General features: G+C 41.6%; 1 protein-coding gene across 1 annotated transcript in view; it reads right to left on the bottom strand.

Annotated features, from left to right (window-relative positions):
* Positions 1 to 4133: 4133 nt before the first annotated feature.
* The window catches only part of LOC129697178 (exostosin-1-like), a 321873-nt gene continuing 310869 nt past the window's right edge, over positions 4134 to 15137 (bottom strand). Inside the window, 1 exon segment of the mRNA XM_055635487.1 lies at positions 4134 to 12299. Coding sequence (XP_055491462.1) covers positions 12114 to 12299 — 186 coding nt within the window. The 3' untranslated portion in view covers positions 4134 to 12113.

The following is a 15137-nucleotide window of genomic DNA, read 5'->3' as shown; positions in this document are numbered from 1 at the left end:
CACGAGGATTGGGTAATGTTTAAAGAACAACATAAGATAACCAAAAAGACAATACGGGGAGAAAAGATGAGGTACAAAGATAAGCTATCCAAGAATGTAAAGCAGGATAGTAAAAGCTTCTTTAGGTATGTGAAGAGAAAAAAATTAGTTAAGACCAAAGTTGGACCCTTGAAGACTGAAAAGGAAATGGCGGATGAGTTGAATAGGTACTTTGGATCCGTCTTCACTAAGGAGGACACAAACAATCTTCCTGATATAGTAGTGGCCAGGGGATCTGGGATGACAGAGGAACTGAAGGAAATCCACATTAGGCAGGAAATGGTGTTGGATAGATTGATGGGACTGAAGGCTGATAAATCCCCAGGGCTTGATTTGGATGAAGGGATTCAAAGTAACATTAGCATATTTGCAGATGACACAAAGCTGGGTGGCAGTGTGAACTGTGAGGAGGATGCTATGAGAATGCAGGGTGACTTGGACAGGTTGGGGGAGTGGGCAGATGCATGGCAGATTAAGTTTAATGCGGATAAATGTGAGGTTATCCACTTTGGTAGCAAAAACAGGAAGGCAGATTACTATCTAAATGGCGTCAATTTGGGAAAAGGGGAAGTACAACGGGATCTGGGGGTCCTTGTACATCCGCCTATGAAAGGAAGCATGCAGGTACAGCAGGCAGTGAAGTCACATTGAATGGCGGTGCTGGCTTGAAGGGCCAAATGGCCTACTCCTGCACCTATTGTCTATTGTCTATTAAGGCAGGAAGATAAGAGAAAGTACCAATTTTCTTCATATAAACCCATCCATGTTGGTCATTGATAGATGCTGGTTCATTGCTCCTTGAGGACCTCGCTGCATGGAAGTTGCCAACTACAATTCTTAAGTTAGTTTAGTAGCACTTGAATGGCAGCAACAATGATTTGAGATGTTCTGAAGTCTTGAAAATGCACATTCTTTTTTCCTTATATTTCAAGTCACATGTTTTTTCTTATTTTTCCAACTCTTCATGTGAGTCACCTTAAGTTTTCTGGCTTTGGCCCATTGAGATTATGGCCCCAGTTATGCATAAAATACACGTCTCACTCTGTGACAGTGCACTGTGAGCACAGTGAGATGCAACCTATTTAAAATGCAGTGCCAAATTCACACACTTGGTAACTTGGCAACTCTTTTTTCTTGTGTTTTTTGGGGAAACCACTAAGGGGCACCGCTCGATGGCAGCCCTGCCAACAGTCTGTTTTTTTGTCTATTTTCTGATTTTTAGTGTATGTTAAAAGTTTGTGTAAATGTTCTCCATTTATTTTTATGTGGGGGAGGGGAAAACATTTTTTCAGTTTCTTACCTTGCCAGAGATGCGATTACTTTTCGGATCATGTCCCTGGTCGCTCTGTGACCTACCATCGATGGAGCTAGAGACCTCCTCGGACTGACATTGAGCTCCACTGTGGGGCATGGACTTGACATTGGAGTCGATCCCTTGCCTGGGATCGCTCCAACCGCTGCCTACGAACTTTACATCAGGAGCTCGCAGTCTCGGGAGAGGCAGAGTCAGGAAGCTCCAACGATGCAGAGGCTCGACCAGTCCAATTGCCGGCGCGGGAGAGCTGACATCCCCCTGATGCAGGAGCTGATCGCCCCGATGTGGAGGGCCAAAACACCGCTGGCTACGGGAGTCAAGATCGTCCCGTCAACGGAAGGCTTGAGGCCCCCGACCGCGGGAGAGCAAAGGGGAAAGATTGAACTTTTTTTCGCCTTCCATCAGAATGAGGAATGTGGAGGAGTCACTGTGGTGGATGTTTATGTTAAATTGTATTAAGTGTGTTCCGTTGCTTTTTATTGTATTACTGACTTGGCAAATGAAATTCCTCGTATGCTGCGAAACATACTTGGCTAATAATGTATTATTGTGATTGTGATTGTATTAAACCTGCAAGATAGAATCAGTATTATTCATGGTTATTACAGGATACCCTATCCTCCACTTTGGGTCATATTTTACTGCAAGAGCTCCTGTATTTACTTACCCCCCCGGTAGGCGGCGCGACTCTCGTCAGCAGCGGCCTCTGCAGCCCGTCTGCGTTTTTATTATTTTTTATCTATGTTTCTATGTAGTTTTTGTTATTTTTTTGTTGGGGTGTGTGTGTGGAGGGGTGGGGGTGGGGTGGGAAGGAGGGGGTAACTTTTAAATCTCTCCCTGCACGGGAGACCCGACCTTTTCTTGTCGGGTCTCCGTTGTCGTTGGGGCTGCAACGAGGAGCGGCCTCCAACAGGATAAGACCGGGGACTCTGGTGCCGACGACTCACCTCACCGTCGCGGGGCTGGCCGAGTCCAGAGCGGGTGGAGCGGTGGTGGAGCGCTGCTGCTGCTGCTGCGGCCCGACCTCCGGAGATTCGGAGGCTGCAACTGCGGGTCTGGCGGACGGCGGCACCGGGAGCCTGCGGGTCCCTGGAGGGAGACCGCTTTTCAGGGCTCTCGCAACGGCGACTTCTCCCGCCCGAGTTGCGGGGTCGAAGAGCTCCTGGAGCGGGGCCTGACATCACCACCCCGCGCGGCTTGGAATGGCCGCGGGACAATCGCCATCGCCAGCCGGGGGATTTGACTTTGACTCTGACATCGGGGGGGGGGGGGGAGGGGGCAGTGGAGAAATAGAGAAAAAAGTTATTTGGCTTTCCATCACAGCGATGTGATGGATGTTTATGTAAATTATGTTGTGTCTTGGGTCTATTTGTTTGTAATGTATGGCTGCAGAAACGGCATTTCGTTTGGACCTCAAGGGGTCCAAATGACAATTAAATTGAATCTTGAATCTTGATACTCAAATGGTATTAATGCAGATATTTTAAAGCCATTGATCTCAGAGATTAGAGGGAGTCCGTCAGTGGTATTCCTTGCAAGTTATGAGCACGTTTGCATGTTATGAACTAAGCTTTGCAAAACTGATGATAAGTTTTCCATTGCTCTTTCTCACTCTGGCCCCCGACACAGCCCCATACCAGTGAACATTCACCACTCAATACTATGGGCTTGGTATTACAGCTTGAGGTTTAGTGTATTTGCCTCATGGAGCAGTTTTGGAACTGCAAGAAATTATTCAATTATCCCAAAACGGAAATTTGAAACCGTTTGAGTAGAGTCAATGTATATAACTCTATAAACATCCAAATCTATCACAGTAAATGATGAATGGTGCAAAGAACAGTCAAAATACTTTAACATGCTGAAGTTGCAGCAAACACTAAGTGGAGTAAATAATGTGACTGAAGATTTATGGGTTATATGTTCAATCAATTACCAATTATACCACTAAGGATTTTTGTGTTTATGCAAAATTCAAATACAGGCTTTTTTTAAGAGTGAATAAGTGCAACATGAGTAATATTTTCCAAATATTTCAATTATTGGCAAAGATAAAATTGGAAATGAATACGAAGCACGAATGTCAATAGTTGCACTGTACAATGGACTTCTAGATAACCTTGTTTTCCTGCTCACAGTGGCTGCACTTCCCCATGGAAAAAGGAGCAGCAGCTGGAATATTGAGCATGAGCGAAGAACAGCAAGGGTTAGCATGCATTCTTCCTCTCTTCTGATGCTGGCCTTGTGCTTGTGGGGCCTGAAAGTGGACAAAATTCAGGACTCTCCTGTAGCTATTCTCCCTGAAAGCACATATCCTTTGGGATACTGTCTAAGGGTGACCATGTAGGCGAAAGAGGCAGGTATATGGCACCAGGCTTAGCTGGAGGCACAGCAGGGTAGGGTGAAGTCAGGCAGGGATATGTTGATAGGAGACTATAGATAGGGGGAACAGACAGGACATTCTGTGGCTGCAGACTGTACTCCAGGATGGTGCGTTGCCTCCCTGGTGCTAGGGTCCAGGATGTCTCTGACCACTGCAGAACATTCTCAAGGGGGAGGGTGAGCAGTCAGAGTCATTGTGCACATTGGTACCAACAACAAAGGTAGGAAAAGGGATAACGTTTTGTGGGGTGAATATAGTGAGTTAGAAAAGTGGTTAAAAAGCAGGACCTTGAAGGTGATAATATTTAGATTATTCCCAGTGCCACATGCTAAGGAGGCAGGAACAGAAGGACAAACCAGAACAATGTATGGTTGAGAAGTTGGTGCAGCAGATTTATATATTTTTGGATCATTGGGAGATTTTCCTGCGGCAGAGGTGACTTGTACAAGAGGGGTAGGTTGCACCTGAACTGGAGGGGGACTAATACCTTGGGAGGGAGATTTGCTAATACTACTCGAGAGGGTTTAAACTAAATTGGTAGGTGGGGATAGGAGGGTAATACCAGGGCAGAAAGGAGGCAGATTAGAAGTTGGGGCAAATACTGTAGTCAGAGACAGCAAGATTAGCAGACAAGACAGGCATGGCATGGGGAATCGTGTTTCACAAATCTAATAGTTTTTGAAGAGGTCACCAAAAGGATTGATGAGGACAGGGGAGTGGACATTGTCTATATGTATTTTAGCGAGGCCTTTGACAAAGTCCCACATAAACTATTTCGGAAGATTAGAGTGCATTGAATACAAGGTGAGCTAGCCAATTAGATCAAAATTGGCTTGGCAGAAGGAGTGAAAGGATAGTTGTGGAAGGTTTATTTTTGATTCAGAGGCCTATGAATTACCACAGGTGTGGATGATGGGTCCATTATTGTTTATTATCTACATTAACAATGTAGATGAAAATGTTGTTAACATTGTTGGTAAATTTGCAGATGACATCAAAATTGCTGGTGTAGGGAACAAAAAGGAAGAATATCTAAGTTTACAACAGGATTTATGACAATTTGGGAAGGTGGACCAAGAAATGGCAAATTGAATTTAACTCTGACAGAGTGAGGTGATGCACTTTGGACAGATTTGTACAGTGAATGGCATAACCCTGGATAGTGCTGCGGAACAAAGATATTTGGGAGTACAGGTGTATGGTTACCTGAAAGCAGTGAGTCAGGTGAACAGTATGGCAAAGAACACCTTTGGCATGCTTGTTTTCACTGGGAAAGGTATTGAGTACAAGCCCGGGACATCATGATGCATCTAGAGCAGTCATTGGTGAAACTACACTTGGGGTACTGTGTGCAGCTCTGGTCGCCCGGCTATAGGAAGAATGTTTAGTTGGAAAGGGTCTAGATGAGATTCACCAGGATGTTACTTGGATTTATGGGCTTGAGTTATAGGAAGAGTTTGGATAGTTTGGGACATTTTTCTTCGGAAAGTAGGAGACGGAGGGTTGACCTTATTGAAGTGTACAAGATCATGAGGGGTACAGATAGAGTGAACACTCATAGAAAATAGGTGCAGGAGGAGGCCATTTAGCACCTCGAGCCAGCACCGCCATTCATTGTAATCCTCGCTGTCCTTTTCCTCAGCAGGGGATTCTAAAACTAGAGGGCAGAGGCTTCATAGTTCTAAAGCTTCAACAAAAGATAGAAACATAAGAAAACATTACAATTGGGTGCATGAAGTGTGGAGGAATACTTGCAGGGAAACAAGTTGAATGTATTTTGTAAGAACATAACCTGGAGTTGAACTGATTCTAGGGGCCTTGTAGGCACTGGAATGTGGACTTTTTTTGTTCCTCTTTTGATCACAAATCTCCAGTCTTCAATATCTTTCGATTCAGCTGAATAGTCATTATTTTAAAGGTTAACTCTGTTGCCTGAACACAGATGTAGCTTGAACTATCAAATGTATGCAGCATTTTTGAGATTTTCATATCTTTGTCTACTAATATATGTTCATCCAAGTAATCACTTGGGACTATTAATCCAACTGCAGACTCATAGCTCAATCTTATTCAGTGATGCAGCCTTGACTTGTACATTCATAGGACATTCTGGCTGTTCTCCTGTCTACCAAGATTCACGCATGAATAGGCATGTGTCTCTTGCACACATACTTGACCTTCAGTTTTTGGACTAACTTAAACAAAAATAAAATCAACAAGCTACAAAGCATTCTCATTAAAAAAAAATCATTTTATTTCAACAAATTGAGTTATATATAGAAAATTGGCATTTACAGTATTTATTGTTTCCATATCTAAAAGGTTTCTGCAATTTGCTCTACATATGCAAAGTGAAAAGTTGTGTTACATTTTAGAACTCCTGATTCAGCATTGCAGTTTGACAGCATGCATAGGTTTGCATGAAAGCCAGATCAAGCAGGAAAGTGAGTACAGAACCCAATATTTCAAAGGGTTTTCTGTTGATAGTTCTCACCCTTGCTCACCTGGGAATAATGTTGGTTTAGGAAATCATTGCTTATTTTGAAGTCTCATTCGGCATATGTCAGGACTCCTAATAGGCCAGCATGTTATAAAATCAGACCACAGTGTAACATAGCTCAACAAAGGCACAACTCAGAAAAGCTATAAAATGAACAAAACTAGTGAAAAAATATTTGAACCTTTACCCAAGCAAGACATGGACAGTGGCATTAAAGCTATGAAGTTAGGCAACATTTAAACAAGCAGATATTTGATTGTATTGGCACATTTTAAAACATACAGTAGTACCTTTAAATGAGATTCACTTTCAGATTCATACTGTGATAACAGTATTTATATTCCTCAGCTGCAGATACCATGCAAGGACATGTCAATACTGTGCATTGACTTCTGAGAACCATTCTAATGCAGTATTTCATACATCATTTGGGTGATACAGCACACATTCTAAGTTAAGTAACCTCTACATTCTTTGCAATAATTTAACCCAAATTTAATCCAGTTTACAGTACATTTTAAAATTATCCCAGCAACATTCACTATCATGTATTGACAGCCTGCTGGTCCAAACGTGTTCAATTAACTCAGAAACCAAATGTTGTACAAATTCTGAAACAAATTAATATCAATAAAAGCTAATCATAGACATACAGCATTGAATAAAATATTAAAACTAATGAACAATTAAGTCAAGAAACAATACTGATTTGCTGCTTGTGATGCTGATCTGATAAAAGGATGCTCAAAAGGAAAAACAAATAACACCCTGCCAGTGGAAAGATAAATTAGTCAGCACAACGTAAAGAAAACATTTGTGAAAACCCAAGCCGTCATTTATTTTTCTGAAGATTAAAATGCTTTTCCCAAAATAAAACAATACTTAGGGTTAGAAAGATTGCTTCTTAGAAAGAATTCACCTATATATTAAATTGCAATTGTACCTATTATTTATGCTTCTAGGTACATTTAATAATGCATGCTATGCAGTATATTTTTATTACCAGCATGTTACTGTATCTTTGTGTTTTTGGAAAAGCGCTGTCCATATAGCAGCAACCTATACTGAATATTTGTTCAAGCTATGCTGGGGTGGTTTCTGTGTAAAGATTTTATCGCAATTTCTGAGGGATGAATTTATTAATTGGCTTTTTAAACCACCCGAGGGGGTGAGATAACTACCTGGTAAGGAGATAGCCTGGAAGTGGCAGACATAGTGAGGCTGGGATCGCTTGCATGCTGGAGGCAGATCAACTGCCCTTGATGGAGAGTTGAACTAGAATGGGGCTACTATTTGAATTTGTGAGCAGGGAGGTCCTGCTGCAGTTGTACAGGGCCCTGGTGAGACCGCACTGGAGCATTGTGTGCAATTTGGGTCTCCTAATTTGAGGAAGGACATTATTGCTGTTGGTGGAGTGCAGCGTAGGTTCACAATGTTAATTCCCACGATGGCGGGACTGACATATGATGGGGGAATGGACTTGATTTCACTAAAATTTAAAAGGATGAAAGGGGATCTTATGGAAACATATAAAATACAGGCTAGACAGGCTAGATGCAGGAACAATGTTCCTGATGTTAGGGGAGTCCATAGCCAGGGGTCTCAAGAAAAGGGTAGGCCATTTAGGACTGAGATACAGAAAAACCTTTTCACCAAGAGAGTTGTGAATCTGTGGAATTCTCTTTCACAGAAGGCAGTGGAGGCCAATTCACTGGATGTTTTTAAGAGAGGCTTGGATTTCGCTCTTAGGGCTAGGGGAGACAGGGGATATGGAGAAGAAGCAGGAACGGGGTACTGATTTTAGATGATCATCCATGATCATATCCAATGGCAGTGCTGGCTTGAAGGGTCAAATGGCCTACTCCTGTACCTATTTTCTATGTTTCTACTATCTTAATGTAACAAGTTTCTGGTTCTGAGCAGCAGTAGAAGGAAGGCAACAAGCTGCTTGAAAATCATTGTTTCTGCACAGAACTGTACACAGCTAATGTCAGAGTGTCCTTGCATGGGCCTTTCTGCTAATCTTAGCATTTGATTATTGAGACCTAAAATGGTGTTTCCTTTCAAAACTGGAAAATTGCACATAGCATGATGGTGATCATGCTTCTGTTGTGACTTCCATGCATCTTCCCACAATCAATGGCTTATTTTTACCATGTGTATGGCTGACAGGTAAGGGGGAGTCAGGACATTGTGAAATTTCCTAACAACCACCTTAGAAACGCCAGAAACTAGTGGGATAGGACAAGAAAACCACAGCTATTATATGTTTGGCTGCATTTCATTTGTAAGAGAAGTTACTTGGCAGTATCTTACCAAAGAATAGCTTAATAGGAAATAATCTGATCAGTCAAAAAAGATTGTATATCAAAACTGATTTTTGCACATAAGTGCTCAATGATTAAATGGAGTACTCAAAAAATAAATTTACAAAATGAGCCAATGAATGATTCCGAAAATGGGTTTAAAAGCAAATCAGGCTGAAATCGAGAATTTGGTCATCAATTTAATTTCAGTTCCATTACAGTGATTTAATCCAATTAAACTTGACCCAATCGCCATTGTTTATTTCACTAACATTATAAATGAGAAAGTAAAAAGATTTACCAATTTTGTAATCAGTTATTAAGATTTACTAATTAAAAAATAAGCTTGTTGGTTCTGATACTCAATAGCAACCCGATAAAGCAAACGTTCACCTTTTTCTGCTGCTCCTTGAATCTGTATGTAAATATATTATTGAGCAAATTAAAACAAAACTCCGTCAATAATGGTATATTTTTGTCATAGAATTGTTACTTCTATTGCATCATGGAAATAATGTATCATTATGAAAACCACATTTATAGCAAAGATGAATCTTTTAGTCAGTGATAAAACAAAACACGCTGATGTTTCATATTGACATTTGGGTACAACAATAAAGTGCCATCTATGTATTGAATTTATTTCCTAATATTATTATCACCTGACAGTAGAACTAAATTTAAAATGAATCATTCCTTGCGGCTATTTTTCTTTGAAAATTTTTGCATACAGTCTAAACAAATCTGTAAGTTTAAACTGTATGCTTTAATAAAATATTTAAAAATCCTACAGCTTGCAAACAACCAGTCACCTGGGCACCTCACCATTAGAACTATTAGCAAAAGCAACCTTGAACCATGCTCTTTCAAAACTGGCCTGTTCATTTTGGATTTGTGAATTTCATTTTTTGCTGCATTTCCAGTGTTCAGAGGTTTAAGATAGTTATGGATAAGGACGGAGAGGGTCCACGTGTTAAAATGCTCAATTGGGGTAAGGCTAACTTTGAGGATATGAGAGAATGTCTCGCTCAAGTTGACTGCAGCAGGTTATTTGAGAAGAAAGGAACATCGGCCAAGTGGGATGTTTTTAAAAGTGTGCTGACGAAAGCTCAGGATGTGCATGTCCCCATTAGAGTGAAGGGCAAAGCAGGCAAATGTAAGGAAGCTTGGCTGACGAGGGAAATTGAGGGATTGGTCAAAAATAAGAAGGATGCATGGGACAGGTATAGGCAGCTGGGATCGTGCATCCCTGGAGGAGTTTTGGGAACTAAGGAGTAAACTAAAAAAGGAAATCAGAAGGGCAAGAAGGGGCCAGGAGATAGCACTGGCGGGTAGCATCAAGGATAATCCCAAAATATTTTATAAATACATAAGGGGGAAAAGGGGTGTTTTCCACGCATTTGGATGGGCAAGGGCTGATTAGGGATAGTCAGCATGGTTTTGTACGTGGGAGGTTGTGTCTCACAAATCTGATAGATTTTTTTTGAAGACGTGACCAAAAAGGTCGATGTGGGCAGAGCTGTAGATGTTGAGTACATGGATTTCAGTAAGGTATTTGACAAGGTTCTGCATGGTATGCTGCTCTGAAACGTTAGATTGCATGGTATCCAAGGAAAGAGAGCTGAATAGATAGCAAATTGGCTCCATGAAAGGAAGCAGAGGGTGAATGTGGAAGGTTGCTTCTCGGACTGGAGGCCTGTGACTAGTGGTGCGCCTCAGGGTTCGCTGCTGGGCCTGTTTGTCATCTATATCAATGATTTGGATGAGAACATACAGGGCAAGATTAACAAGTTTGCTGATGATACAAAAGTGAGTGGTTTTGCAGATAGTGAAGATGGTTGTGAAAGATTGCAGCAGGATCTGGATCGATTGGCCAGGTGGGCTGAGGAATGGTTGATGGAATTTAATACAGAGAAGTGTGAGGTGTTGCATTTTGGAACGTTGAACAAGGGCAGGACCTACACAGTAAATGGTAGGCCTCTGGGTAGTGTTGTAGAGCAGAGAGAGATCTAGGTGTGCAGGTGCATGGTTCCTTGAAGGCTGAGTTGCAGGTAGATAAGGTGGTCAAAAGGCTTTTGGCACATTGGTCATCAGTCAGAGTATTGAGTATAGAAGTTGGGAGGTCATGTTGCAGTTGTATAAGACGTTGGTGAGACCGCATTTAGAATATTGTGTTCAGCTCTGGGCACCGTGTTATAGGAAAGATGGTGTCAAGCTTGAAAGGGTTCAGAAAAAATTACGAGGATGTTGCCAGGACTAGAGGGTGTGAGGTATAGGGAGAGGTTGAGTAGGCTGGGTCTCCATTCCATGGAGCGCAGGAGGATGAAGGGTGATTTTATAGGGGTGTACAAAACCATGAGAGGAATAGATCGGGTAGATACACAAGAGTCTTTTGCCCAGAGCAGGGGAATCGAGGACCAGAGGACATAGTTTCAAGGTGAACGGGAAAAGATTTAATAGGAATCCAAGGGGTAACCATTTCACACACAGGGTGATGGGTGTATGGAACAAGCTGCCAGAGGAGGTAGTTGAGGCTGGGACGATCCCATTGTTTAAGAAACAGTTAGACAGGTACATGGATAGGACAGGTTTGGAGGGATATGGTGCATGCGCAGGCAAGTGGGACTTGTGCAGATGGGATATTGATGACCGGTGTGGGCAAATTGGGCTGAAGGGCCTGGTTCCACACTGTATAACTCTATGACTATAACTCTCAGTATGTAACTAATGCAGAACCACTAGAAATTGCAAACTCAGTGCCACAGGACATCCCTATTGGTCCCATCCATTGTATTTACTTAGATCACAAAGCAAGAAATGCTGTATTTTAAATACTAAGAATAGTAATTGCTATATTAAAATATAAAGTTATTTGATACTGTAAGTTTGTAGTTCAATAATGTACCAAATTGTGATCCTGGCAATATTTTCAGGTAATACTGTTCATCAGGAGCAATGGTTTTATCCGACGTGAAATTTAGCTGGTACGAATCAAACCCATTAACCTTCCTTTTCCAAACTGGTGTGATGTATAATTGCAAACATGTAACACTGTGCATGTTGAAAATTGCTTTGAACCACCTGTCTTCTACTGCAGCTATAGTTAATTGATGAACAGCATTCTGTTCTTGTTGAATGTTCTTTTGACCAAGATACAATTGCTAGACATAGAAATAATAAAAATGTAACGTTTAAACAAAGGAGCAAAAAGAAAACCGATTTGTTTTCAGCTGACTTCTCCAATCGCCTTGCAAGCTTTAAATAGAAAATGTACAATTTTGACCAAAAATTTGCTATGTGCTGTTTATCCCTAAAATCCTCAAACACCAGGCACGATTGTCAGAGATTTCAGTCTGAGTAGATAAAATAAAATAATATTAAGATTGGGAACAAAATCCTATCGCACACCAATCTTTTAGACTGTACAAAGGTTATTGTTGTTTGGTCCCCAGAAAGTTGAATAATCTTGTTGCCATTATTGTTGTGCATTGCAGCATCATCAAGAGTTAATTGGGGGTTTTATAATAGGCAAATTCCACAAGCTTCTAAGTACAACAATCCAGCGGGCCTCTATAATCGCTCAATCTCCCGGTACTTCTTGCGCAGGATAGAGACTTGATCTTTGAAAAGAATGGGATCCAACCTCATTTGTGAGTGAATAAGAGGCATGAAGCCAAACCAGCCAGCAAAAGTGTTCATGCAGGTCTGGCGTTGTGCAAAATGATCTGGATCAGCCCAGCGGGAAGTCTTTGATCCCTGAAGAGAAAACGCAAAGTAATGGTTTGAAAATGAAAAATACTGGCAAAATGTAGCAAAAATGCCTACAACACAGCATATCTAAAATGGTTCCCTATATATTCTGGAAAAATTTCAAAGGCCCAGATGAGAGATTTAAACTAGTGCTTGCTGAGACATTTCACACCTTATATCTAGTTTGTTGTATGCAAGTAATAATCCAAGATGAGGAGTGCTATATAAATAAGATAATATGATCTCTTGCCTGTTACCTTGGTAACCACAAAGTTTGTACACTGCGCAAAGCAAGACTAGCTGATTTTACCACCTGGAAATGGCTGGAAATTAATGTCAATTTCAACATCTGTACTGTATGGAGATTTCTCACTGAGTGGATTATATTGGCCATTCTTATGGAACCAGAACATGAGGCAAACATTGCATATTTTCAGTGTGCTACAGATCTCAGTGGAGCACATTAATTTAAAGAAGCGAATATCTTTATAACCTGTTGGTTGGTTACAGCGGATAAATATGCACATTATTTTGTGGTCACAATCTTCATTAACATAATAATCATAAATAATCATAAATCATGAATAAGCACCCAATGTGGTTGATTCATATTCCTTTCTTAATTTGTGGTAATAAGGGATGGCACTAAATGCTCTAAAGTGTGAGCAACACTTGCCATATCCCAAGAAAGATTTTTAAAAGTTCTAAATTCAAGACCTTTCCCAGAAGCAAGTGAACAAGAATCTAAATTGACACTAAATTGACATAGTGTAGTACTGAGGTGTGCTCCCAATAGTTATTTCCGTTGAACATTAAAAAAAATCATGGTGCTAATTTAAAAGCAGGGGAGTTATGGCAGTGTCATGGCTAATATTTATCCATAATTCAAGATGACTAAAATCCAGATCATCATCACATTGCTGTGCGTGGAAAGTTGTGCTAAAATTGACTTCCACACATCCAACTTTACAGGATTGGCAACACAACATATTTTATTGGTGTAACGCTTGACAGAACATCTTGTTAAGAGTGTAAAATGCATTACATTATTGCAAGACCTACTTCTTCTCATAGGTAACTGATCCAATAATGATGCTTTAATGCTGAATTTAAACCCAGATCTCACAATTGAAAACTAGTAACTTACTTATCTGCTCTGAACTTGATACTTTGCCAACATTTCCAATTTCAGTCTGCAAGATTCAATTGCTGGGGAGGTCAGTTTCAAATGCTCCAAGTGTGGTCCTACCGATTGCAGCAGAAATTATTTTTGTTTCCATCTCTCAGGAAATAAACGTTAAATGACCCTATGCGCCTTTCTTTGTAACTTTGAGTGCTTTTTATATTTGAATTCCCAGATCCCTTTACACTTCTATCCAGGTTATGTTGCATGCTTTTGAGCTGAAATATAATTACCAAATTATACATTCATTGACAATTTCATCCACATGCATATTTAGAAATTAAAATATGTAAAGAGTGATTACTGATTATACCTATATCCCCCATTATAGATTCTAATTACAATTTATGATTACTGCTGCCCTCCTGCTCCACGACCATGTTAGAGTCTGAAGAGAGGTTCGGACCTGAAATGCCACCTATACATGTTCTCCAGGGATGCTTCCTGACCGCCGAGTTATTCCAGCACTTTGTGTGTTTTTTTAGAAATTAAGTTTGGATTCCAAAATCTTGATTATCAGAAATTGTGAACAATAGTGGTCCTTGCATTGACGTTTGTGCTATGTCACTTTCCACTTTAAATAGTTACCCTTAACTTCTTCTTTTACATCTTGAAGCCCACTCACGATTTATTTTCCCACTTTGACTTCATTCATTAATGTATGGTATGCCACTTTATCAAAGGCCTCTTAGAAATATAGATAAAAACAATCCACCACATTCCCTTCACTACTTTTCCACCTTTAGCATTAAGTTCCCTGGATATATTCCAGGTATCTTTAAATATCTTTAACCACTCTGTATCCAATCAATCAATCAATCAATCAATCAATCAATCAATCAATCAGTTTTATTTGTCACATTGTACATAAAGTGCAAGTGAAATTAATTTGTCAGCAGTGGTACAATGATAAAGAACACACAAACACAATAAAAATTTAACACAAACACAATAAAAATTGAACACAAACATCCACCACAGCATTCATCACTGTGGTGGAAGGCACAGAAATTGGCCAGTCCTCCTCCATTTTCCTCCGAGGTCAGGACCTCAACCCTCCGCAGCCATCGCTGCGGGCGTTCAGATGATAAAGGACAAAGTAAAAGTCAAGGTAAGTCCAGGATCGGTTCTTCTCCACCGGAGACCGTGGCTTCAGGCTGGCGTAGGCCGCAGGCCGGCGGTTGAAGATTTAAAATTCGCGCCGCAGCCAGAAGCACCGCAGACTGCAGGGCCGGCGGTCGAAGCTCCCCTCCAGGGGTGATGGTAAGTTCACGCCGAGCACGCGGTAGAAGTTGGCCGCAGGCCGGCATTCGGAGCTTCTTCTTCCCCCCGGGTCCCCCACGAGGGATCCCGGGCTGCAGATACCGCGCCAGCTGGAGCTCTGCAGACCGTGGCTTCAGGCTGCCGGCTGCCACGGGCCAGCGAAACGGAGCGCTCCCCTCCAGCAAGCCCCAGCGAGGGCTCGCCCGCTCCACGCCGAGTCCGCACTGCGCCCGCCGCTGAAGCCCCGGGCGCGTCTCCGGGAAAGGCCGCGCCGATCCTTGCTGTTAGGCCACGGGGAGGCGACCTGGAAAAAGTCGCCTGCGTGGAGGAGGCGACCAAAGCGGTTTCCCCCTCACCCCCCCCCACACCACCCCCCACACAAAACACACTGAGAAACA

Source organism: Leucoraja erinacea, chromosome 5, assembly GCF_028641065.1.
Source record: "Leucoraja erinacea ecotype New England chromosome 5, Leri_hhj_1, whole genome shotgun sequence".
NCBI lineage: Eukaryota > Metazoa > Chordata > Chondrichthyes > Rajiformes > Rajidae > Leucoraja > Leucoraja erinaceus.
This window is presented reverse-complemented; position numbering and strand designations above follow the sequence as displayed.